Raw genomic sequence first — 24,881 nt, 5'->3', positions numbered from 1 at the left:
GAAGCGCTATGCGTCCGTTACCTACATCTTAAGTTGTCCCCCTCGAAACAGAAATCGACCTGTCCGAGCATTTCTATCGAAAAACTTTATTTCGTCTGTAATCTCATCTGTTTCGTTTTCAAATGGCCACCCTGTATAATCCGTCCATAGGACACCTTATATATAAAAATGTAGTCTCTTAACTAGCATACCCTCTGAGCTTCTTCTGATAGATCTAACACAGTATAATTAGGCATAAGGAAACATGTGAAAAAATCTGAAAATGATAAATTGATGAAATATTTATTGCTCTTCAGGTATTATGGTCTGATGATGTGGTTTCCCGAACTTTTCAACCGTTTTGACGAATTTTCACGGTTCCATCCAGGCCAAGACGCAACAGTTTGTCAAGTAACCGACTTCGTTGTCAACCATGGAACCTTGAAGAAGGGTAGCCAATGTAGTGACACCATAGAAAGTGCAGTGTTCATGGAATCCTTGATAACAGTAGCAGCTGCAATTCCAAGTAACATCTTGGCAGTTTTAGGAATGGATAGATTTGGCAGGAAATTTTTCTTGGGTATGTCAACATATCAATCAATAAAAATAAGTGAAAGTCATTCGTTTCTTTTATTTTAGTTTTCAGTACATTGGCTTCTGGTTTGTGTGCATCATCTATGTACTACATACATAACAAAACGCAAAATCTGATAGTATCAGCAACGTTCAGCTCTGTAATCTCATGTGGAAATGCAGCGTTGGACTGTTTGATTACTGAAATTTTTCCGACGAATCTCAGGTGAGTCTCTTATGGGTAAAACCAATTAAAATATATAACTCGAACTATTTTTTTTCAGGGCAACAGGTGTCGCTATCTCCATGGTTGCAGCTAGGTTAGGTGGCATTATCGGTAACATCGTTATTGCCACACTCTTGGACATGTATTGTCCAGCTCCTACTTTCATCGTAGCAGCGCTGTTGATAGGAGGTGGTCTTTTGTGTCTGTTTCTACCAAATACAACCCGAGAACCATTATCTTAAATTTACCTTAGTATTAAGTTGCGTTCAATTCAGCGTGTCATCTTACATTTTAAGTATTATTCACATTTGTAGATATAACTTCACAGATATAATGTATGTATTTTTTATCATCAATCTATATTGAATTTTGTAGTGGTCTTATTAGAATAAAATAAATGAATAGTTACCATTTTTTTCAACGTGACATTTTGTTTTAAGATCTCTTGATCAAAAGGTTGAGATTAAGATTACATCAAAATTGAGGTCGATGGGCTACAATTCAGCAAAGAACTGCGATCATTTTTTATATTTTATTTCCAAACTCTACTCAATAAGTCCTCAGAATATATTTTATGATGTTTACAAACCTGATGACCTCCTAGGGATCTTGACTGTCCCATCACAAGAACTGGCTCCCCTATGCCCTTTTTAGATTTGCTAATTCTGGACATTTGCACAGTATACATTCTGCTGTACCTTTCTCCAAGCCACCTCCTTGCAAAATCTATCTGCTGACAGATACATCCGATGCAGCAGGTATTTGTGCCAAAAATATCTCAATGACCCTAAACTCAACGGAGTTTCTTGGTGTAGAATACTTCCCTAGTCCGGAAGTGCTGAAGTGGAAGCTGTCGTAGAATGTTCTTTTTCAAGCCCACAGAAGGGTTCAGATCTAGCAGGTGTTACCCTTGATGTTCAAAATGTTTGCACTTCCTTCGATACCACAGCATTCTGGCACTCATTTTCACTGGTCCTGGTTCTCAGCCAGTTGCTTTATGATTCTACAGGAATGCCAAGACAGTAGGAAACTTTATCTTGATTCAAAGTTTCTCAACGTGCTTTGACTTTTCTATAGATACTTATGTATTCATAGCAGTGTTGAATCCAGGGGGGTTCCCGGGAGGGGTAATACCCCCTCCGAAGACAAAAACTATCTCTCTGAATCAAAACGAATTTTTGAATACCCCTCTAGGTGTTGAAATCTGGAGAAAATTTTTTGTATTCAACACTGATTCATAGATATATATGTGACCTACACACCTTGGCACATATAAAGTTAGGGCAGGTTTCTACCAACATATCAGAGGGTTTTTTATGTTAGTTCTTGAAATGTACTTTATTATTTCCTAGCACACATGGAGTTAGGTAGGTTTTTTACCAGTTATCAAAGGAGAAGAGGCCTAAGCTAGGATTGTCGGGAAAGAAAAAATAAGCACCATGTGAGACATATTTGAGGGAATTAAGAAGATACTTATTGAGTTGTCAATGAGCTACGCTTTATTCATAAAAAAATGCTACTTATGCTCACAATAACATCTGGGTACTTAGGGGAAAATAAAATCCACAGGTAGTTCGGTAGTTGAATCTAAAGGAAGATCAAAGACCACATCACCTATCAACATATCAATGACAAACGTCATTTGTCAAGTCAAGTAATCAAAACATAAAAAATAATTATATTTGTTGTCATGGACATGTAACGTCACTTGATAACAGTTAAACGTCAAATTGAACAGACAAACAGCATCTGGGCAAAGTGTATTGTCACGTAAATGTACAAGTGATGCGGAAGTTATTCTGTTTGTTCACTCTACGTGATCAATCAGAATACATTTATGGATAACGATAACTCTACATTACATTGGAATTCTACTTATTCATCATTTTTCTGTTTGGCTCATTATTTCCTGAATGATATGAATACTTGAGTACCTTATAGATCTAGAGTAGTGAATTATAGTATTGTTTGTGCAAAACACGAAGTATTATTGTGAGTATTCTCGTCATTAAATTAAGTGCATTACAATAAATTAATTGCAGAATATCTTCCAAAATGCCTCTCATAACAAGAAAACAAATTCTACCTATATTAAAAAATAACATAATATGCCAAAGGGTCTGTGTGTCTCAATTCAGTGAGAAGTCCTCAGATAAAGATTATCAATATCTTCAATTCAGTAAGATACCTACTTATCATTTTCAAAAATCACTTCCTCGACTACCAATCCCCAAATTGAGTGCCACCTGTGACAGATATCTAGCTGCTCAAAGGCCTTTACTGATCGATGAAGGTTTTAGAAAAACAGAATTTAATGTTAAGCGGTTTTGTGCATCAACTGGTCAACAGTTACAGAAATATTTACAAGATTATGACAAAGCTAACAAACATACAAGTTATATTTCTAAAATGTGGTTTGATATGTATTTGAGAGATAGGCAACCTTTACCTTTGAATTATAATCCAATAATCGTTCTACACAACTACTTAAATCCTGATATGAATAATCAATTAGTGAAAGCTTCTAATTTGATTGTGAGCTCTTTGAGGTTCTACAAGTCTCTTGAGGCTAACATTTTACAACCTGAAGTATTTCATCTGAATCCAAAAAAGAGTGATACAGCTCTATTTCGAAATATATGCAGTAAGTTACCTCAAGCAGTTTCTTGGCATGGTGCCTATATGTTTAACGCATATCCTCTTGATATGAGTCAATATTCTAGTCTTTTCAAGTCAACCAGAATTCCAGAGATAGACAAAGACAGATTTTATTCAAGCCAAAACAGTACGCACATAACTGTTCAACACAAAGGGCATTTTTATGTAGTTAAGGTATTGTCAGATACAAATGAAATTTTGCCAGCTGATGTCATCCTAACTAGATTGAAATTTATACTCAATGATAACGTGGATGAAGCTGAATTTTCAATCGGGCCATTAACTACATTGAATAGAGATAAATGGGCTACAATCAGACACGAATTAGTTGGAGCTGGAAATGAAAGTAAAATTAAGCTAATCGATTCTGCCCTCTTTAATGTTTGTTTGGACAGTGAGGAAGTGGAGGGAGACCTCATTAAAACTACAAGACAGTTTCTACATGCTGACTCAAACAACAGGTGAAGTTTCAATTCAAAAATTTATATCATTTCACCAATATTTTGAATCAAATGAAAAAATATTACTCCATACCAATTTGTTCTGTTGGTGTGTTTTTTTGAATAATCAAAGTTAGAATAGCAAATGTTTCAATACTGACAGAGGAAGATGGGTTAACCGAATTGTTAAAAAATCTTTATAGAATATTTTTGGAATGGTGGAATCTAATAATTCAACTTTTTTGTTCAATTTCCAGATGGTTTGACAAATCTTTTTCATTAATTATTACTAAAGATGGTTACGCAGGAGTTAATTTTGAACATGCCTGGGGTGATGGTGTTGCCATTTTTCGATTCATGCAAGAAATACACAAGGATTCCAACGAAAAACCACAAGTTAATATAGATACGAAAACTGTTCATGATAAAAATAATGAAATATGTAGATTGGGTACATTGTTGTGAATTAGAAAACCGAAACGAATGTTTAAAATCTAATATTTCAGAACTCAATCTTAGTGACAATTTAAAGAATGAGATTCAGAAAGCTAAGACAGATTACAAGAAGTTGTGCTCAACACTAGACGTTAATTACATGACTTTTGATGGTATTGGCAAAAATATATGTAAAAAGGCGAAAGTTAGTCCAGATGCTGTAATGCAGCTGTCATTCCAGGTGAGCAATGACCTTTATAAAAGCTCATCATCATAATATATTGAATCTAATGAGCACAAATTATTTTTCTTGGAATTGGCCATAAGCACATGGTGTTCAATTAAAAATATTGTTTGACGAATAATGCCACTTTTCAGGTTGCATATCATAAATTGACTGGTAAATTTGTACCTACATACGAATCTTGCAGTACAGCTGCATTCAAACATGGTAGGACTGAAACTATCAGACCTTGTACCATGGCAACGAAGGTACATATGGTGATAATCTTGAATATATGAAATTATTTCTGATAATTTACAGGATATGACCCTGGCTCTAAATTTGCAAAAGTCTAAAACGAGTCTGCAAGAACAGAGACAATTGCTTGAAAAATGCTCAAAATATCATTCTCAATTGACCAAAGAGGCTGCAATGGGTCAAGGATTTGATAGACATTTATTCGCATTGAAGCATTTTGCTACGAAAAAGAATTTGGAATGTAATATTTTTCACGATCCTGAGTACAATATGATGAATCATAATATCCTTTCAACAAGTACTTTGAACTCTCCTGCTATAATGGCAGGAGGTTTCGGACCTGTGGTCAAGGATGGTTTGGGTGTTGGGTAAGTTACTTTAATTGTTGAACATAAATTTCGATGATAACGAGGTTATTTGCAGTTATATGATTCTGGATGATGCTTGTGGTGCTATTGTTACAAATTATCTACCTACTGCCAATGGAAAGGGTTTCACAGAAGCATTGAATGCTTCTTTCCAAGACATATTGAAAGTTTTGCAATATAAAAGCTGAAGAGTGTGTTGTTGAATCATTTATGATGTTTTACTCCATATTATATAACTGGTCTAGTGCCTTATTAATTTTAAGTGCTTATTGGGTACAGTATTTATTTTATACAAATGGATCTAAGTACATGTTTTTTTTTTAATGAAATAAAATGCATTTAAAGCTAAAGAGAGAACTTTAATTTGTAATTTCTATAATATAAATAAAAATCTAATTAATATAATTCATCTGTATGGAACTAATTACCTATTTACAACATTCAAATTACCTAATTTGTACTAAATAATGCAGTGACGAAACAAACATGAGTTATTAGAAGGTTCGTTTAGATTTAATTTTCAAGGGTTAGTATGTTCCAAACAATCAAGATATGCAGAATTTAGATATGTGCAAGATTGGAAGATCATCGATAGTTCGCGTTATTTGTAAAAAATGTAATATTCGTTACAAGATTAATCAACAATTTCACTTCAAAAAACTATTATTGCAAATTATCCACTTGTGAACATAAAGTGGAGATCACAGATTGACATAAAAGTGTTTTTGTTCGCATGAAAAACAAATTGGAATCAACTCACATTACAGCTAACTATTTGCTCTTATTACTTTTCCTCCTATTTTTTCAATATAGCTTGTTACCCATAGATACCTTGGACACCTGAAAATATATTTAATTTCGAGTAAAATGATTAAAATCACATGGAAGTTGTATAGCATCTAAACTTAAAACAAGCAAGAGTAGTACAGTAAACAAAAATACTAAATGTAGGTACATTCACATAAGCACAAACATTTTGAACCACATCGATATTAATTTGATTTATGTTGAATGGTAAAAATAAAAATCAGCAACTTTGTGCAGGTGTAATTAAGACAATTTCATTTAATAATAATAATTCTACTTTTTTCACACCCCACGTGCGAAAATTTGATATACTGAACTCAAATATTAATAAAAACTATTATAATTAAAGTTGAGCATAAGAAATTTTCCAAATAGACCAATTGGGAGTGGGGGTAAAAAATTATTTTTGCGCGTAGTTTAATCGAAGAATTCCTGGGCAGAACAGAAAAAAATTAAAGCTCAACAATATCGTTTGAAATATTCAACAAATATCATGGTATCTGTTACAAAATTATCGTTACACCTTTTATTAAGCATTAATATTGAGCTCAAACTACAACAAACATTTCAATTCATAAAAGCCAAATTTCCATAACTCAGGAATTAGTACATGTGGAGTGTGTGGGTTCAGAAAATTTTCAATTTAATTATTAGGGAAACAGAAGGGAAAAAAAAACAAAATATAACGGTAGGCATTATTAAATTCATTGTGAATGAGATAAAATCAAAATTCCTTTCAGCATGCCACATAAACATCAATGACAAAAATTAATTAAATATTGAACTGAATCATTAGCTATAAAAAAAAACTTACCATATATATTCCAACAATTAATCCGAATAAACCAATAGCACTTCCAAAGATTTCAATTATAAGAATTTTAACGAATAATGAAGAATCTGCTGCATCTGCTAAAGCAGCTCCAGATCCAGTTATACCAACAGCCATTCCACAGAACAAATTTACCAATCCAACAGAAGCTCCAGCCCCAAACATAAGGTAACCTGACATCCAATTACGAGTTCTCAGAATTTCATTATTTATAACTATGTCATAAGTGAAATCCTGAAATTTTGTTAGAATTTTAGACATAAAAAAGAAGCTCAAGTGGGGGATCCTACCTCTAAATATCCAGACAGTACTATAGCTATAATTAGGCCATAAATAGCCACAGCTTCACAAAAAATAACCGAAATCAAGTTTTTTGTTTTTATTCTTGGAGCTTTTACACCACCTCCAATGATGCTCACACCGGTCGTGTGAATTCCACTGAAAATGAAAATTATTTTGATTCACATTAATTAATTCATTGATCCAACTTACACAGCAGCACCAACAACTGATAAAGCTACCGATAATCCAATTCCAATAGCGGCCCACATATGTGGTGATGTGTTTTCCAAGAACCTATAAAAGAAACAATGTCTCTACATGTAAATATTGAACTGAATATTCAAAACTAATTTTTTCAAAGGTTTAGAACTCCTATTTAGAAATTTAAGAACCCGTGTTAGTATACTCACCAACCCACACTGATCCTCTCACCTTTTCCAGTAAGAACATGATATAAACCTGTAAATGGGCATTAATGAAAATTTTTAAATATCTTCACTATTAGTAAACTCACTTAAAACCACAACTGAAAAAGAGAGTAATATCAAGAAAGTTAAAATTAGTATTTTTCTCATCTTAATTTCATTCACTGACTTTTTCAATCCTAATACAGAAGGATTCACAAGTGGTGTATAGGTTTTCTTATAGCATTCTGTGGTTCCCCTGTAAGGGTTGGAAAGTATTGATTTCCTGATAGGAACACAGAGAGGGAGGTAAATTTAAAATACTTTATTGGCAACTTGTAACTTTACAGTATATTATTATACAGATAGTGGAATCTTTAACTACATTCAAATTATAATAAAGCTATAATAGTTCTCTATAAACAGAAATATACAAACAGATAATATATTAATTGTTGCCCATGGATCCTTTTGATGTCTGAAAAATAAAGAATAAGGTTAGTAATTAAACACTTCAAGAATTTTGAAATATTTCAGTCTACAGTGGATTCTGCAATATATTTAAAGTTGCAGTAACCATACTCTGATCAACTTTCAGTATATGAAGATGACAATATTGCTGTCGAAACGGCATTAAAATAAAATGAAAATTTTGTGGTTATTTCAACTTTAAATAGAATTCTATTACTTTTAAATTTTATCAAAGACTTAGTTCATTTCTGTTCATTATATCTCAATTACTTACCAAATAAATACCAACAATGAGTCCAAATAGACCTATAGCACTTCCAAAGATCTCAATGATTAGAATTTTAATGAACAGAGAAGCATTAGCAGCATCTGCAATAGCGGCTCCGGAACCAACAATACCAACGCATAGTCCACAGAATAGGTTAACAAAACCGACAGTCAAACCAGCTCCGAAAATTATATGTGCAGCAATGATATTCTTATCTTTCAAATTCCCATCTTCCCATGTTTTTTGTGTCATTTCCTAAAACATAATTGATGAGCATTAAAAACAATACTCAACATTGTAGATATTCAATGGACAGTGAAGTGAACAACAACTTACTATGAAATTACTTGATAAAACAATAGCTAAAATTAAACCATAAATTGCCACAGCCTCACAGAAAATGATGGAAACTAAATTTTTAGTTTTTATCCTTGGAGCTTTAACTCCTGCTCCTACAATACTAACTCCTGTCGTGTGAATACCCCTAAAATAATATCGTTCAGATTTCAAGTAGTGTGATTGTCTCAAACTTACATTGCAGCACCAACAACAGATAAGGCAACCGATAATCCAATACCTACTGCACCCCACATATATGGGGACGTTTCTGAAAGAAACCTGAAACAAAATATTTTAAGTGCCAAGTTTCTGGAGGTAAACTAATCAGAAATCTTACCATGCGAAGCTTATTTGTTCTCCTTTTCCCGTTAGAACATAATACAAAACTGGAACAAAATAGAAGTGTTCAAGGAATATCACATGCTCAACAAAACACACCTAATGTTAGCATATATTTTCTTATTAGATCTCACCTAAAATAGTTAGCACTGATGTTGTCAGTACACTGAATGTGGAAAGTAAAGCGTATCTTAATTGCATTTTATTTTAATGATTGATGAATTAAATTATCTTAAAAGTTAGAGACTATCATGAAATCTCGTGACTACCTATATTATAACTGGTGTTTGATTTTGAAATGTCAAAACCAAGAATTGATAAAAATTGGTGGGGTTCAGGCACAGACATTATTCAGCTGTCAGCCGTGACACCAATTCAAAACCATAGACCTAAAATAAAAACTTATTAGATCTAAGATGACACCTGAGAACATTAATTAATCTATCAATAAAAAATATATTCTAAGAATAAATCACAATTGACAATTTGTAATCATATAACTATTTAGGAGCTTGAATAGCCTATATAGTCACCATGAAGATTTTATCACAATATTAAAAGTTGTTATGACCAAAAACATTTTCGGCCCCCAAAAAACTGCAGCAAACTATTCCAAAACTTAGGTTTTTTAGACCACAAACGCAGCACTATTTAAATCTATTTGAAATGTTTAGACTTTGTCAACCAGAAAGCAACGGATATTTAATTTCAAAGTTTAAAATTTTGACGGCCAGGTTGAAATTATTATTTGGAAATATATCCAACAAAGTTAATATACTCTTGGCTTTTTCGAAAAATTGACCGATCGAATTTGGACACATTTTTGTGTTAATTAAGATGTTTCGAGGTCTGAATCAGGCATCGATTTCTATCTTCCTATCCTATTTCGAGGACGTAGATTCCGAATTTGGTATCGAAACCGACTGCAGGTAGCTTTCCACTATGAAAATTTCTTCATGATATCAAATTTTGAATTTTTTTCGCAAAATCCCATAAAATACAAGATATAACAGCTCCAAGTTTTTTCAGGAAACATCTAATGACGGATAGGTGTGCAAGATCGAATACTCTTCGTTATATCAAAATTTGAAGCTGATCTGAGCAGAAACTTCGTTCGTAAAGCATTACCAAATTTTACATACATACGCTTTATAGGCGAATGCGCTTAAGTGTAGCGTATCCACCAAAATATATTTCTAGAAATCATTTTTTCTGGCGCCATCTGGAAAAGCAGCTCCAACCAATCGTTTTTAGGGACCTAACGTTGACAGGATTCTATTCGTGTTTCACTGCGACAATTATAGGTTCAGTAAATTGTGTATAGACGGCTTAGAAGCAAAATCTTCACTGAATTGAATTTTTGGAATCTTAAAGAAAAACTGAAATAACTGATGTGTCGTCACTTCTGTATTAGGTCTGAGAGCACACACCTATTCAAACAGTAAATTTATTTTCTCTAGGCCATAATGGTTGAGGTTCATCGCTAAAAATATTCTCTAATGGAACCCTCTCGAAATTTTTTCTACAAAACTCGAAATAAGACCTTCAAATATCAAACAGATTGCAGATTTGTTTTCGTTATGGTCAAATGTTCCTTCTAATAAATTGTGTCCGACACATCTTTAACTTCTACGATTTCAAGAAGGATTTCCTGTTTTTTTTTTTTTAAATTAGTGTAATTAAGTATCTAATTACCTAATCTTAAAAGGTAACAACATTTTACAAAAAATAATTGAATTCCATAAGTGTCATCTATGTAAATAAACATCTATAGGCTGAAGGTACTCAGGTTTATCACCTATTGCAGCTCAATGAAGGCAGTTATTGGTATAAAAGCATCCACCAATTATGTAATTTACTCCTGAAATTAATTCAATTGATATTCTAGTACAAAAAAGCTCACTGACATAATTTTAGTAGGTATCTAGTGGAAAACATTGGTGTGCAAAATTTTACAAAAAAGTGATATCCATAAGTGTCATCAATATAAATAATTCATCTATAGGCTGAAGTGAGTCAGGTTTATGACCAATTGCAAGCTCATTGAAGGGAGTTATTGTCCACCAATTATGGTTTTTATTCCTAAAATGCATTCAATCAATATTCTAGTACAAAAAAAACCTTTGTGATAAGTTTGGTAGGTATCTATTGAAAAACATTGGTGTGCAGACCTCAAACTGCTTAAGTACCTTAATTTTTTCAGCTTAGCAGGTTTTTCAGTACGAATATGTAACCGATTATAAGTATATAATTATTTATTCATTGAGGGTGACCAACATTTCTCAAAAATTAAATTCAGTAAAAAATTTGCCTTTAGGCCCTCTCTACGCAATTTACTGAACTTGTCCATCTAGTAGCTTACCAAGAAAAAAATTCTGTAACGAGTATGTCACCAAAAAAACTAGTTTCCGCTACTCTTCCTAGATGTCATCACAAGTTAGGGGAAAATCTGGCCCAAAAAAAGCGTAAAGTCTATTTTCACTGTACGATAAGAGTATCTAATAGACCAGCTTCAAAATTTGATATCACGAAGAACATTCACTTTTGAACACTTATCCCCCATATGATGTTTCCTGAAGGAACTTGCAGGTGTTTTGTGGGGTTTTGAGAAAAACACAGCCCACAAAACCAGAACTATACATACCTATTTGAAAGGTTCAGACTTTGTCAACCAGATAACAACTGATATTTACTTCCAAAGTATAAAATTTTGACTGTCAAAGTATAAATCAGAATATACCCATTGGCAAGCCTCAGATTTTATCCACCAGAGGGCAGAACAAACTACCATGAAAATGATCCCATAAAACTCAAATTATCTCGAAATTGGGGCCTTTTAGAAGCAAACTGATTGTAGATTTGTATTAGGGGTAATCAAATGCTTCTTCTAGATTCCGAATTAGGCATCGATTCTCACCAGAAAAACCTCTCTATCTATTTAAATCACATTTTTTTCTTGAATTTTGGAATATCCAATTTTTTGAGTGAGCTAGGAAGAAACAAGCAACAGATTCGAATTCAGCATGCAAAATTCTTCAAGAAATCAAATTTTGAAGGTGATTCGAAAAAAAAAGATTTTTCGCCCAAATTCCTCTCACGAAAATCGAAATAACTAATTTTTGGGGTCTTCTAGGAAGGAACTGATTGCGAATACGGATTCAGCATGAAAAATTCTTCACAATATCAAATTTTGAAGTCGATCTGAAAGAAAAACTTTTTTTGGCGAAAAAATATCCAAGGTTATATATAGTCTTGGTTTTTCCGAAAAAATCGACCGAACGAATTCGAACATTTTAAGATAGTTTTAGATAGTTTCGAGATCGTAAATTCCGAATTTGTCATCGATTCTTACCAGAAAAATTTTTCTTCACCGCAAAAGCACAGTTTACATACAAATGGAATGTCTCAGGTTTGGGGATGCATACCCATTTTACAAGCCTCAGAAATTGGTCACCAGAGGGCAAGGCAAACCACCTTGAATATTCCTGTCACAAAATTCGAATTGAGATGTTTTAGAAGCAAATCAATTACAGAGAAGTAATAAGCATGGTCAAATATTTCTTCTATAAAATTTTCAGGTTACATTTTTTTTCGGAAATGTATTCAAGGTTAATATAGTCTTGGCTTTCTCAAAAAATTGACCGATCGGATTTAAACATATTTTTGTGTTATTTAAGATATACTTATTGAAACTACGTATCCACAATTGTTATTTTCTTTTTATTAATTAGCACAGATTAAAAAAGAAACTTTCAGTAACCAAACAGAAGCCAAGTAAAATTTGATGGTTTACCATCAACGATGTTCCAGGACTCATTACCTGCTGCAAGTTGTTGATGATTGCATTTGAAACTTGGCGTATTTTTTTCTTCAATTACGGGATGTTTACGAGTGACCAGTAAATTGGAGCAAGTGGTTAGCAGACAAAAAAGAAATGAGGCTGATTCATAAATGTACATGTAAGACAGCATCCGGAGGATATACAGTGGCGTGGCTAAGTCTAGAATATTGAAGGGCAGACCATAAACTCATCCAAAGGTCATTTTCAAATTAGAATAAAAATATTTCACCAAGAAAATATTTTGAATGGTATCCAGTACAAGTTTGGGGTGATGAAGATTTTAGATTTAAATTTGGGAGTGTCCCAAATTCGATGCTCATTGAAAGCATCTCGAGAACTATAAGAACCCTGTTGCAGTAAGGTTCATTAAAATTTAATGCCGTCATTAAAATCTTCCAATAAGATGATTCTATTGGCTACCTCCACCTTTTAAGGAAGGATTAAAATTTTAATGAACTCTCCTGCAACTGGGTTTTGTGGAAAAAATTTTAAAGGACTCACAAGCTCTTTTTTCGGAATTATAAAATATCAGGAAGCATACCATAGATATCTTGATTAGTTCTCGAGTTACAGGGTTTCTGAAAAATGACTGTTGTTGTCAAATGTTTCTCTATATCTTGGTTTTTGTTTGAGATATCAAAAATTTTATAAATTTTCGTGGTTTATATGATAATCATGACAGATCATAAAAATCAATTATCGTTTTAGAGATATAGAGTAGAGCTGACGTTTCTTGAATGGGACACACTATGTTCTTCAACGCAATTTTTCAGTCGCAGATTTTTCAAAAAACACCCTGTTACTCGGGAACGAATCAATATCCATGGTCTGTTTTTTGATATCATATTATTTAAAAAAATGAGATCGGGGACCTTGAAGTTTTTTTTCCAAGGAAAAATATAGTTCCCGAGACGGTTTCAGTGACTATTGAATTTGGGACACCTGTACAATGATTTTGAATTCTTGACATCTTATTTTCGTTCTTGGAAAGCGATTCAAAAAATCAGTTGCTATCCGAAAATGATTAGTTAGTATATGTGATAGCATTGTTTATAAATGTAAAGGTGTAGATCTTATAGTTCCACTGATAATTCTCATAGAACCGTAAAGCTGTGCATCAATTTTATGAACATGAGCACTATTGAACAAAAAAGATCAACAGTATTTAGCAGCAGATAAAACCAAGGCCAAAGCTGTCATACGAAGAGTGCAGGCATCAGTACCCCATGAAGAAACAGCTAATTTTTGAAGAATTTTATTCCTCGACTTCAATTTCAAACGTAAATTTTACAAGTAGAAGAAATCAAGTTTGACTCCAAGATATTTGAGAATATAATTATGATTCAAGACGGAATTATTGAAAGTTACATTCAATTCTCTATATTTTTGTTGATTATTTATATGAAAACAGAAAAATTTCTCTTTTATTTTATTTATGGCATAAACTTCACTCGAGAAAATATTTTTCCATAACTTTTAGATCTTCATTTAAAGTATTTTCAATAATTCCGAAATCAGAAGAGTGATTTTTTCGTCATAGATGCATTTCTCGTATGCAGGTAGCAAATTATTAAATTATTGGATCATTCTTTAGAATGGATATATTTTGAAGGCATTGTAGCATCTTAATTCACTCAGCATAAAGACATAAGTTAATAGGAGAACATAATCAAGATTATTCTAAGGTAACCTAAGAAAATCTGAAGGTGATTAATCAAGATTTCTATCATATTATCATAGTATCGATAGCCCGAGAAGAGAGTTGATTATAAATGAGTGGTCAGAGGAATTTGTCAACCATGAACGGATTGCTTTACACCTCAACTAAAATACGAAAGTAAAATCAGTTGCCACTCAACTGGTTTGATGAAATGTAAAAATAACTATCGTGTTAGATTTTCATCGGCAACATCATTTGAATATTCAATTGCAAAGAGCAAGTCCAGAGCTGCACTAGCTGAACTCGATCTCATTCAATATATAAACATTATGTGGTATAATAATAGATGGTGCATGTGTGTACAAGCTTCTTCCGAGTAGAGAGCAGATCAAGGTCGTCTTATGATATGGTTTACACTGACACTGACCTACATAATGACTGAGGAGCTGAACACCATCAAATACAATGTGTAATAATTCTTTTTACGACTGCAGACGACGGTTCTTCTATCCAATGTCAGTGCAAGGTGAGCTAGTAACGATTTCAGTGTCGTGCTTTCAGTACTTCCAATTACCAACATCCCTACTTGTCCCTTCGACTACATCTTCCTATCAAGGGCTTTGCTATCCATAGCACTAGCCTGGAAATCAAAACTGTCAGCAAACAATAACAAGAAAACACTTATTGAACTTAAGTTGCCTCGTCTAGAAGTCTTGGACAACTTGAGTGTTGCGCCCCACTGCAACATCAGTTTCAATCATTGGCGACCTTGAAATCTGGAGCTAGCTCATTCAGTGAACTTTTACCGAAGTGCCATACTTATTTGACAGTTGGCTTAATCTATTTTACTCTTTATTACGGCACATCTGATTGGTACTTAGAGTACGCCAGTGTAGCCTTTTTATTGTTTACGTTACTAACGATGGCGTATTTTGTACGAAGTACTTCCAAGGTGAGCTAGCTAAGTCTTGATTTTGAAGAGTTTTTCTTCGGTTTGTTGTCTATGTCGCTTATTTCTTTTACTCTGAAATGGTATGAAAATAGAAGTGAAGGCCTGGACTAGGATAGTTTGGTTGATTAAATGAAAAACGATGAATACCAAGTACTCAATGAAAAGTATCCAAAAGCGAACAATGAAAGGTATCCATAATGCACTCCAAAATGAAGAGACTTTTCGGATAATTTCAAGAAAAAAAGTCCTATAAACATGAGCCCGCAAACGCATTGTTTTCGAGATACAGGATGCTGAAGTTTAATTTTTTCTCATAGCAACTGTACTTCATGCGATATTCAACTAAAATTTGGCATAGATATTCAAATTTAGATTAACATCACATGATTTACCAGTGTCGAGTGCAAATCTACAGGGTAGACTGCTGGTATTTCGAACAATGCTAAAATTCATTACTGAGTCGAATCTCGTCGTTTGAAACCATTACCAGCTGGAAATTAAAAAAATACAGACTTTGTGTCGAAATGATATAGCGCTCTGTTTAGGGAACGAATGTTCAAAACAGAGCTATATGTGCGATCTGTTTTGTTGAAGCTAGACAAGAAATTTTTTCCATTCTGTACACATCTCAAATTGTGAAAAACCTAAAAAAAATAAAATTTCAACACCTTCAAGCTTCATTCCTAAGTTCTACTACTTTCTTTTAGCAGAAGCGTTATCCACCATTACTTCATTAAATTCTTAGAGAAAAGCTTTCCCCTTTAAATTTTCCATCAGTCTGGACTTGAGTGGTTTTGTTGGAAGGTTTCTGGCACCACCAAAGTTCATTGGGTTCATTATGAGGAAAATTCTACAAAACGCCTGGCCTGGCTGTTATCTCCTCAATCTAAAAAAGTTCTTTCTAATAAGGGACTTTCCTCATGTGTCATGCATATCCGATTGGACACAGAAATCATCATTTTAATTATGAACTAGCTGCCAGCTTTACACATTCTGTCAGGCAATCCGAAATACATCTTTCGAAGTGTCAAATTATATTATATAATTGTTCGCTCGCTCGAAGAAAAAGAAAAGTTTTTTTTTCTTTTCAGTACGATTTTTTCGAATATATTTTATTGTATAAACCTTCTCGTGGCAGTAATGAACACAACAAAGAAAGAATTATCCAATTTGTTGCAGTCGTTTGAACGTGATGCTCTTACAGAATATCCATAGATCCTCTTTTAAATATATTTATTTATAAGGCCAATTGAAAAGTCCCCGTTCTGATGCACAGATGGCGGTGCTAGTATTAAATCCATATGCTTAGGTTAGTTAGTACCAACCTCTAAACGATACGTGTCAAAATTTGACACCAGTCCGACCATTAGTTTGTGAGATATTGCGTTGTGAGTGTAGCTACTTTTGTTTTTTGAAAAAAGTTGGAAAAAGAGAATTTCGTGTGCTGATAAAATATTGCTTTTTGAGGGAAAAATACAGTTGAAGCAAAATCTTGGCTTCATGAAAAGTTTCCGGGGTGTGCACCAGAAAAAACAACCATTATTGATTGGTATGCTAAGTTTAAACGTGGTGAAATGAGCTCCGAAGACTGCGAACGCAGTGGACGCCCAAAAGAGGCTGTCACCGACGAATAAATCAAAAAAGTTAACAAAATAATTTTGAATGACCGTAGAGTGAAGTTGATCGAGATAGCAGACATTGTGAAGATATCATCACAACGTGTACGTCTTATCATTCACGAATATTTGTACATGAGAAAGCTGTGTGCAAAATGGGTGCCGCTCGAGCTCACAATCGATCAAAAGCAACAACGTGTTAATGATTCTGAGCAATGTTTGAAGCTGTTCAAGTGCAATGAACCTGAATTTTTGCGTCGATTTGTGACAATGGATGAAACATGGCTCCATCATTTTAATCCGGAGTCCAATCGACAGTCAGCTGAGTGAACTGCACACGATGAACCGAATCCAAAGCGAGGAAAAACACAACAGTCAGTTGGCATGTTTATGGCATCAGTATTCTGGGATTCGCAAGGTATAATATTCATTGATTACCTCCAAAAGGGCCAGATCATCAACAGCGATTATTATATAGCGTTATTGGATTGTTTGAAGGATGAAACCGTTAAAAACGGCCCCATTTGTAAAAAAAGGTGCTGTTTCATCAAGACAATGCGCCCTGTTAAAAATCAATGAAAACAATGGCAAAATTTCATGAATTGGGCTTCGAATTGCTACTGCATCCACTGAATTCACCAGATCTGGCCCCCAGCAACTTTTTCCTGTTCTCAGACCTCAAAAGAATGCCCGCTGGAAAGAAATTAAGCGTCAATGAAGAAGTAATCGCCGAAACTGAGGCCTATTTTGAAGCGAAAGACAAATCGTACTAAAAAATGGTATCGAAAAGTTGGAAGATCGCTATAATTGCAGTATCGCCCTCGAAGGCAACTATGTTGAATAATCAAATCGAATTTTTCCAAAAAAAATGTGATTCACTACAGTAGATCGGGGACTTTTCATGTTAGATTGTTACTAATTCGAAAATTGATGGGAAAGTGAGAGATTCGAATTCTTGAAGGAATCCCATCAGAAAAAGTGATATATGTATTAATCGTTGAAAACGTTTCTGCGATTAAAAGTCCAATTTTATGATGTGAGAGCCGCGAATTAGATTTTCTTGTAAATTCTTTCCACAGTAGAAAGTTAGAAAAAAGTTTCCGCATTAGTTCTGTATCAACTTCAAGATCAGTGGCAGTACAACTAAGGTTGAAGTGGATAATTATGTTTCCAGATATTTAGGTTACGACATTTTATATACTCAAGCGTACAATTGAGTGATTTTCTCGGTTTTATTATTTAATGAATGGAGTACATTATCGATACGTTATATCATCAAGTTTCCTTCCTTCTGACCTTCTTTCTTCGCAGACGGTGTGAATGAATCAACCGGTTGCATTTTTATTTTCAGGGAAAAGTATAAACGGTTATTGTTTACGTTCACGCAGATTTTTTTTTTTGGATTGACAACCATCGATAAGTTTGAAACTTAATAGGTGGCAAAAATTACAGAAATCTGCAACTATTTTTGAAACATTCAATAACTTAGAAACTATTTGTTATCGATAAGAAAAGCTGTTTAAAAATACATCTTTATAACTGTAAGACGCCTTAAATACAAGATGCTCAGGCCGAGAGAAAAATTAATTAGTTTCCAGATCAATCAGTTTTGCAGACCTAAAATTAATGCCCCAGGAGAAGAAATTTGGGCGGAATGAAGAAGAGATTGCCCATGTTGAAGCCTATTTCGGATAAAAGATTAATCTTTCTATAGAAAATGTATTGGAAAGTCGAAGAAGAGTTGCAGTACCTACAAGGATGACTCTTAAAGGTGACTATGTTGACGAATAAAGTAGAATTTTTGAGAAAAAAATGTGTTTTTACTGGTCAGGCATTGTAAATATACCCAATAATTACGTAGTGAATTTTATTGTCTCCAAAATCGAGCAAAGATCTAATACTCGGTTGTGAAATAAAGATTTGGAGGTTCCATCAGGTTTGAAATTCCGTCAAAAAATTACATCAATATGAATTTGAACAAGTGCGCATTACGTCTAATTTCGAATGAACCTTACTAATCTACTTACCTGGAATCAGAAAAAGAGTCATTTCGAGATGTCAGTTTAATATTTCTGAATTTTCAGTGACACCCAGAAAAATGTTGATTGATGTAGTGAGAAGATATGTAGTGTTCCTAGTTGATGTAGCAGAAGATGAAAAAAACCAGTTAATTAAAGTTTTGAGCAAATTCAATTTGACAAATGAAAATATTAAGATGTAAGTATAATAACTATAAGTGGATTTGAATGATTATTTCAAAATTTGATTTTCCAGTGAAACCCACAAGAATGTTGAGTTGATAAAGTGAAAGGGGATGTACTATTCCTAGTTAATGCAGTAGAAGATGAAAAAAATCAGTCATATCAAGTTTTGAGCAAATGTAGGTATGAATCTTTGGTTCTCGAAAGGATTTATAGTTGAATTTTGAATAACTAGTAGTTACCTGAAATCTGAAACAAATAATCATTTCGAAACGTCAGTTTACAATATTTCTGATTTTTCAGTGAAACCCACAAAAATTTTGAATGATAACGTAAAATGGTATGTTCTCTTTCTAGTTGATGCAACAGAAGATGAGAAAAATCAGTCGATTCAAGTTTTGAGCAAATTCAATTTGACAAATGGAAATACCTATCAAGATGTAAATAGGTAGGTACTGGGTTTTTCACTATAATTTGACCCCCCCCTTTAACTTTGTTTATAAAAGAGGTACAAAAAAATGTTTCCTACAAAAGTTTCACGAAACCGACTTGTGTTTTTTGAAATGATTTCACAAAACGAAATATATATAAAGAGTGGGCCACATATTGATAGCAACTTTATTTTTTCAAATGGTATACCCTGTATATTTTTCCATATTTGACTAGCCCTTTTTCCCCTGATTTCAAATATATAACAAGGTGTAATTATGATAACTATCAAATTTGTGGCTTTGGGATATTCAATTTGTTCTCAAAATTTCTCTTGAATTCTCTAGGATATTTTCGTTTCATATTTAGAGCACCAGTAATGAAGAAAATATGAGAAATTTTTATTTCACGCCATTCTCTAATTTTCTAATGAAGCTTGAATTTCCACCCCAAGATTTCCAAAATCTGAAATTTCGGAATTCCGGCCAAGACGAAGAACGAAAATTTTTTCGTGAGAATGAACCAATCATTATTTTTGGTTCATTTTGTTCCTACTTCTGAAATTTTCCTTGTTATGTATAGAGGGTGAGTCTTAGACTTGTACATATATTTCAATCAAAGATTCCTGAGGCCAAAAGAAACACTTTTTTCCTTTATTATTTTTTTCGATTGGGTTTTTTTTTCTCTAACCTAGTATAGCGGGCATTCTGGAGTTTACCAGACTTTGATGGAATTTGATGATCGGAAAAGATTCATCATATCAATTAAAAACTATATTCCGAAAATCCTTTCTTTCGATTCCATTCCATTTTCGAGATATAACTAAAAATAAGGTACAATTTTCTATTGATTTTGAACAGCATGCAAAAAATGGTAAGGGAATAAAGTGTTTCCTTTGACCTCAGGAATCTTCGGTTGAAATAAGTCAGAGACTCACCCAGTATATGTTTTATTATATTTTTGCTAAAATAATTTATGTGTATACCTGACGAATTTTTTTTTCGATTATCCCCTCTAAGAAAAAAACTACTTCCTTGAAATGAGTTATGTTTACCTGTGAATTACGGAAATAAAGCACAGGAGACAACACTCAGTTCTGTTTGGATCGAGTCGAAAGTACCATAATATGCGAGACAGGATTGCAACCTATTTAATTATGCGAATATAACAGTTTTGGGGGCAACAACTCCAGAACCATCTGCGTTGATTTTGCTGGCCAAAAGTTGCTCACAGTGCCAGTGGGCGAAATCATTAGTGATTTTGCCGAAAAGTGGGGTAGGTGGAACACTCGAAAAAAACCCAATTTACACTCTGGCATGAACATGCGTGCAAACCAGTTATACGATGTTGAGTTTTTATAAGAATTTTTGGTACCTGGATGTCGTAACGGCCGTAATGCTTCTTATAAATCCTCATTTTAATTGGTCCGATTTTGCAATTAACAGATCCGCTGAGATTGGGTTTTCCTTATTGGTTACAAAGGCGTAGAAATGAGGGGGTACTGGAGGTAATTACCCCTCCCAAGATTTCCAAAATATAAAATTGCAGAATTCTCGCAAAGACGAAGAACTAAAATTTTTACATAAAATGAATCAATAATCATTTCGCTCTCCTTTGAAATCCTCAAGGCAGTAAAAAATCGGACCCTCTGACGGTTTATGAGTTCATATCGCTTTCAAGATGAAAACTTTTTTTGCACTTCGAGTACGTCTATGTCTGAGGTTTATTGTCGGCCCCTTATTTGCCATCTGTGATTTTTGCATTCGTCATCGGTATACACTTACTTGTTGTTTTCGGTTTTTCAATAGTGTAGTTATCAAAGAACTAAACTGAGTAATTCGCATAGAAAAATTGTCTGGGATATGTTGCACAATTTTTTGTGTCTCATTCAAATTGCAACTTATTTGTGAGAACATCAGTTTTGAATTGACTATATCTACACGGTGTTCCTAAATTGGAGGTATAAATGAAAATTACAGATTTCAGGATCATTTTAAGAAAAAAGTCCTATAACATGAGTCCCCAAACACTTTGGTTTTGAGATACAGGTGTTAAAGTTTAAGTTTTTTTCTCGTAGAACCTTCCCTTCACAAGATATTTAATTTGAATTGGCCATAGATATTCCGATTCAAAGATTTCATCATGTGATATGCTAATTTTGAATGCAAATCTACAGGTGATATTTTTTCTGGGAGGGTGCCTGCTTTTTTCCTCCAGAACTTTTTTTTGGTGAACCGCTAGTAGTTCAGAAAAATGTGAAAAGAAACTCTGGTCCAGTACTACACTTTTTGATTTGTAATAGTTTTGTCGTATCTGCTACCGATTTCGAGAAAAAATTTCAAACAGCTCTAGTAATTCTAAGGAAAATCCAAATTATTATAGAAATCCAGCTAGTAAGCTGTAATGAATGAATTAATTAGAAGTTTTGTTATTTATTCACCTACTCTGTAGCGAAGATCAATAAAGATTTGATAAACTGATATAACTATCACTAAAAAAGTACGACACACTAGAAACACCCTGTATCTAGGGCTCATATGCATTCGAGGAATCTCTCATTTTCCTTCGTAACTCCAATTTAGGAACACCCAGTATAAGGTAAGAACACACGAATTGGTAATAAAAAAAATTATTCCAAGTAATTTGGTTCAAATTTCGTTTTCAAACTTCTTCTTCCCACTTTACAGATATGACTAAAAGTTGTAGTCAAAAAAATTTTTTTCGTTTACCCCCCTCAAGAAAAAAAAGATCTACGCCCTTGATTGGCACTCGGGGAGTTTTGTTATTAATCTCCGCACCTCATCAAAACTGGCATTATCGACTTGCTGGATTATTTATATCGCCCAAGTTTCTAGATGTTCACCGAAAACGCAACTTTGTCAGCGATCATCTTTTTTGAAAAATTCGTCGTAATCTTAAACGAGTTATTCGACTCCTTCGCAGCAGGTGCAATCGTAAACTGATTTACTGGAGGTACTTTCGAAGTTTTTCATGCAAGGATGTTCAGGAATTCGTTCGATGTGATACAATTTTTTTTTTTTTTTGATGAAAAGTTCTATCAGTTGATTTGAGTATAATATTTCAAACTTGGAGTTTATATAAACGGGAACAGAAAAACTCTGAAAACCTGAAAAATCTCTAGTTTCAAATCTTCTCTTTCAAAATTTATTCTATTGACGAAATCTAAAAAACTGTCTCTGAACTTCCAATTATCACCAAGTTAAGGGCTTCCAATCGCTGGTTCATTGATGTACCAATTGCACCCTTGAAGGCCACATAATTGTATATAGCTATATGTGATCCCCAATGGTGCATCTGGCACATCAATCAGGGATCCATCGAACCAAGTAGCTTGATATTTCAACCAATTACTTGACCTGAAAATCAAGCTCGTGAAGAATTACATACTTGACCTTGGCTTGACTTGATTTTAGACATTTATTGCTTGACTTAACACAAGCTACTTGAGCTTGATATGCACTCATCGCACGGTATATATTTCTGCAATCTCGTGCGCGCTTAAACTAAATAAGGGGATTCCTCGAACGCCGAGAGACTGAAGCATTCGCCAGTGTGACTTTATGAGTAGTTTTCTCCAATTTCTATGAAATCTATTGGTAGATTTTGGTAGTTTCAGTAATATATTTCCAAACTTGGCCAAAATGTCCAAGATCGCTAGCATCTTCGCTCCTGTTGGAAGACAAATCTTTAGGAAGCTTCATGTGTCTTAGATCCTGGATGAAAAATTATGAAATCAAACAAAGCCTGGAGGTTTCTCAATATTAAGAAACATAATTTTGTTTTCATTTTGTTATGATTTATAGTGATTTAATTTATATTTCTATTTCGAAAAAGTGAATATTTTCAGTTCTTTTATACAAAAAGTTCAATAATTCAAAGTGTTTTTTGAAAGGTTCCTTCTCATTTCATAATTTTTCCAATGATGTGACACTACACAATGGAACAGCTAAAAATCAAGTACACGATACATAAATACTTGACATGAGATTGAAAATTCCGATATAATTTTCGTTTTGTTACCATGGGCTGTGCATACTTCAAGCTGAGCATAATCAAATCAAAGTTTTCAAAATGAAATTTCGACCTATCCTGGATTCCCACTGAAAAATTTCAAGAACATCAGTTCGTGTCCAAGCTACACGTGTCATAATAAGTAATCTTAGATAAAATATACGTACGTTCATTCTCATAATGTAGTAACTCGCTACCTACATAATCCATTCTCAAATACGTGAGTATATCCAAAATAATTGAAGTTTTGAGCATCAAGATTATTTCCGAGATATTTGGCAAATCACACGTGTTTTAGATATCAAAATATATCTCTCAGACTTTGAATAGATGAAAAAGATCTTCAACATGACCAAACTTAAAATCTTCGAGTGAACGCTGAAGAAACGGCTAAGGCTTCAAGGACGAACTGAGAAGACTACTTTTGGCACTCATGCATATCAAGCGAGAAAAATTGCTTGAGTTAACGATAACTCAAATTCTGGTAAAGGTTAACCTCGAATATGTTGGCTGGTTCTTTGAGACAGAACCTTGTGCAAAAATTTATAGGGTCTAGATTTGATAAAAATGTTCAATACAATAGTATATACTGGTTTTTGTTGTCTTCGATTATAGATAAATAACGAACACCGAAGACTCAGAAACTGCACCACCAAATACAGGATGGAATAAATGAATCAGTTTTGTATTGTTTCTTTTGAGGATGTATAAATCGTCTGAGAGAATAAGAACAGACACTACCAGATGAATGAGGAAGAAGTGTGATTTCAAAAAGATTAAATGTTTGATTGCATACCGACAATTTTCTTCTTTCGGAAAACATAAAAAGTCAATAAAGATTAGTAGAAGAAAATGAGTGACGAAGATGTTTTTTAACAAGTTCAAAATATATGTTTTCGATTGGAAATATTCGTCAAGGTACCATACATATTATACACTTACCCATCAATATAGAATTGAGTCAATAAATTGTTTAATCACTCTTGTTTTCAAAAACACCGGATGTAATGTTGCGCGTTTTTCATTCATGATTTAAAAATGGAATTGTTTATATCGATCACTTATGTTTTGATTTCGTAATGGTACGTAGCGTAAGTGCATAAATGTTTTTTAATTGTTTTGTCAAGGATCGAAAGTAGCCCATTATTAGATTGTAGCAAGAAGATGTTTATAAAACGGCGTGGATATTTTGAACCGACTGTGTTATCTAGGTTGGGTGATGGACTTGATGAAATTAAACTGTTAATC

At 33.6% G+C, this 24,881-nt stretch overlaps 4 protein-coding genes across 10 annotated transcripts in view; 2 read left to right on the top strand and 2 right to left on the bottom strand.

Annotated features, from left to right (window-relative positions):
- LOC123686377 (synaptic vesicle glycoprotein 2B) overlaps positions 1 to 1,186 on the top strand; it is a 28,547-nt gene extending 27,361 nt beyond the window's left edge. For all 7 annotated transcript variants that reach the window (XM_045626454.1, XM_045626459.1, XM_045626457.1 and 4 more), the window contains exons 5-7: positions 297 to 559; positions 619 to 778; positions 837 to 1,186. In XM_045626454.1, the coding sequence (XP_045482410.1) occupies positions 297 to 559; positions 619 to 778; positions 837 to 1,020 (607 nt within the window). In that variant the 3' untranslated portion in view covers positions 1,021 to 1,186. The remainder of the gene's footprint in view (positions 1 to 296; positions 560 to 618; positions 779 to 836) is intronic.
- Positions 1,187 to 2,383: 1,197 nt separating this feature from the next.
- Positions 2,384 to 5,510, top strand: LOC123686376 (carnitine O-palmitoyltransferase 2, mitochondrial). Its single transcript, XM_045626451.1, has 7 exons — positions 2,384 to 2,770; positions 2,821 to 3,897; positions 4,134 to 4,327; positions 4,383 to 4,552; positions 4,690 to 4,803; positions 4,856 to 5,160; positions 5,216 to 5,510. The coding sequence occupies exons 2-7, from the start codon at positions 2,834 to 2,836 to the stop codon at positions 5,346 to 5,348; spliced, it is 1,980 nt and encodes a 659-aa protein (XP_045482407.1). The 5' UTR covers positions 2,384 to 2,770; positions 2,821 to 2,833; the 3' UTR covers positions 5,349 to 5,510.
- LOC123686379 (V-type proton ATPase 21 kDa proteolipid subunit-like) lies at positions 5,499 to 7,757 on the bottom strand. Its single transcript, XM_045626461.1, has 6 exons — positions 7,596 to 7,757; positions 7,492 to 7,540; positions 7,292 to 7,375; positions 7,090 to 7,237; positions 6,782 to 7,033; positions 5,499 to 6,000 (listed from the first exon to the last, which is right to left on the bottom strand). The coding sequence occupies exons 1-6, from the start codon at positions 7,654 to 7,656 to the stop codon at positions 5,965 to 5,967; spliced, it is 630 nt and encodes a 209-aa protein (XP_045482417.1). The 5' UTR covers positions 7,657 to 7,757; the 3' UTR covers positions 5,499 to 5,964.
- Positions 7,758 to 7,795: 38 nt separating this feature from the next.
- On the bottom strand, positions 7,796 to 9,224 carry LOC123686380 (V-type proton ATPase 21 kDa proteolipid subunit-like). Its single transcript, XM_045626462.1, has 6 exons — positions 9,037 to 9,224; positions 8,901 to 8,949; positions 8,759 to 8,842; positions 8,561 to 8,708; positions 8,231 to 8,479; positions 7,796 to 7,963 (listed from the first exon to the last, which is right to left on the bottom strand). Exons 1-6 carry the CDS (start codon positions 9,101 to 9,103, stop codon positions 7,934 to 7,936), a joined length of 627 nt encoding a protein of 208 aa, XP_045482418.1. The 5' UTR covers positions 9,104 to 9,224; the 3' UTR covers positions 7,796 to 7,933.
- Positions 9,225 to 24,881: the final 15,657 nt, after the last annotated feature.

Source organism: Harmonia axyridis, chromosome X, assembly GCF_914767665.1.
Source record: "Harmonia axyridis chromosome X, icHarAxyr1.1, whole genome shotgun sequence".
Lineage (NCBI taxonomy): Eukaryota > Metazoa > Arthropoda > Insecta > Coleoptera > Coccinellidae > Harmonia > Harmonia axyridis.
This window is presented reverse-complemented; position numbering and strand designations above follow the sequence as displayed.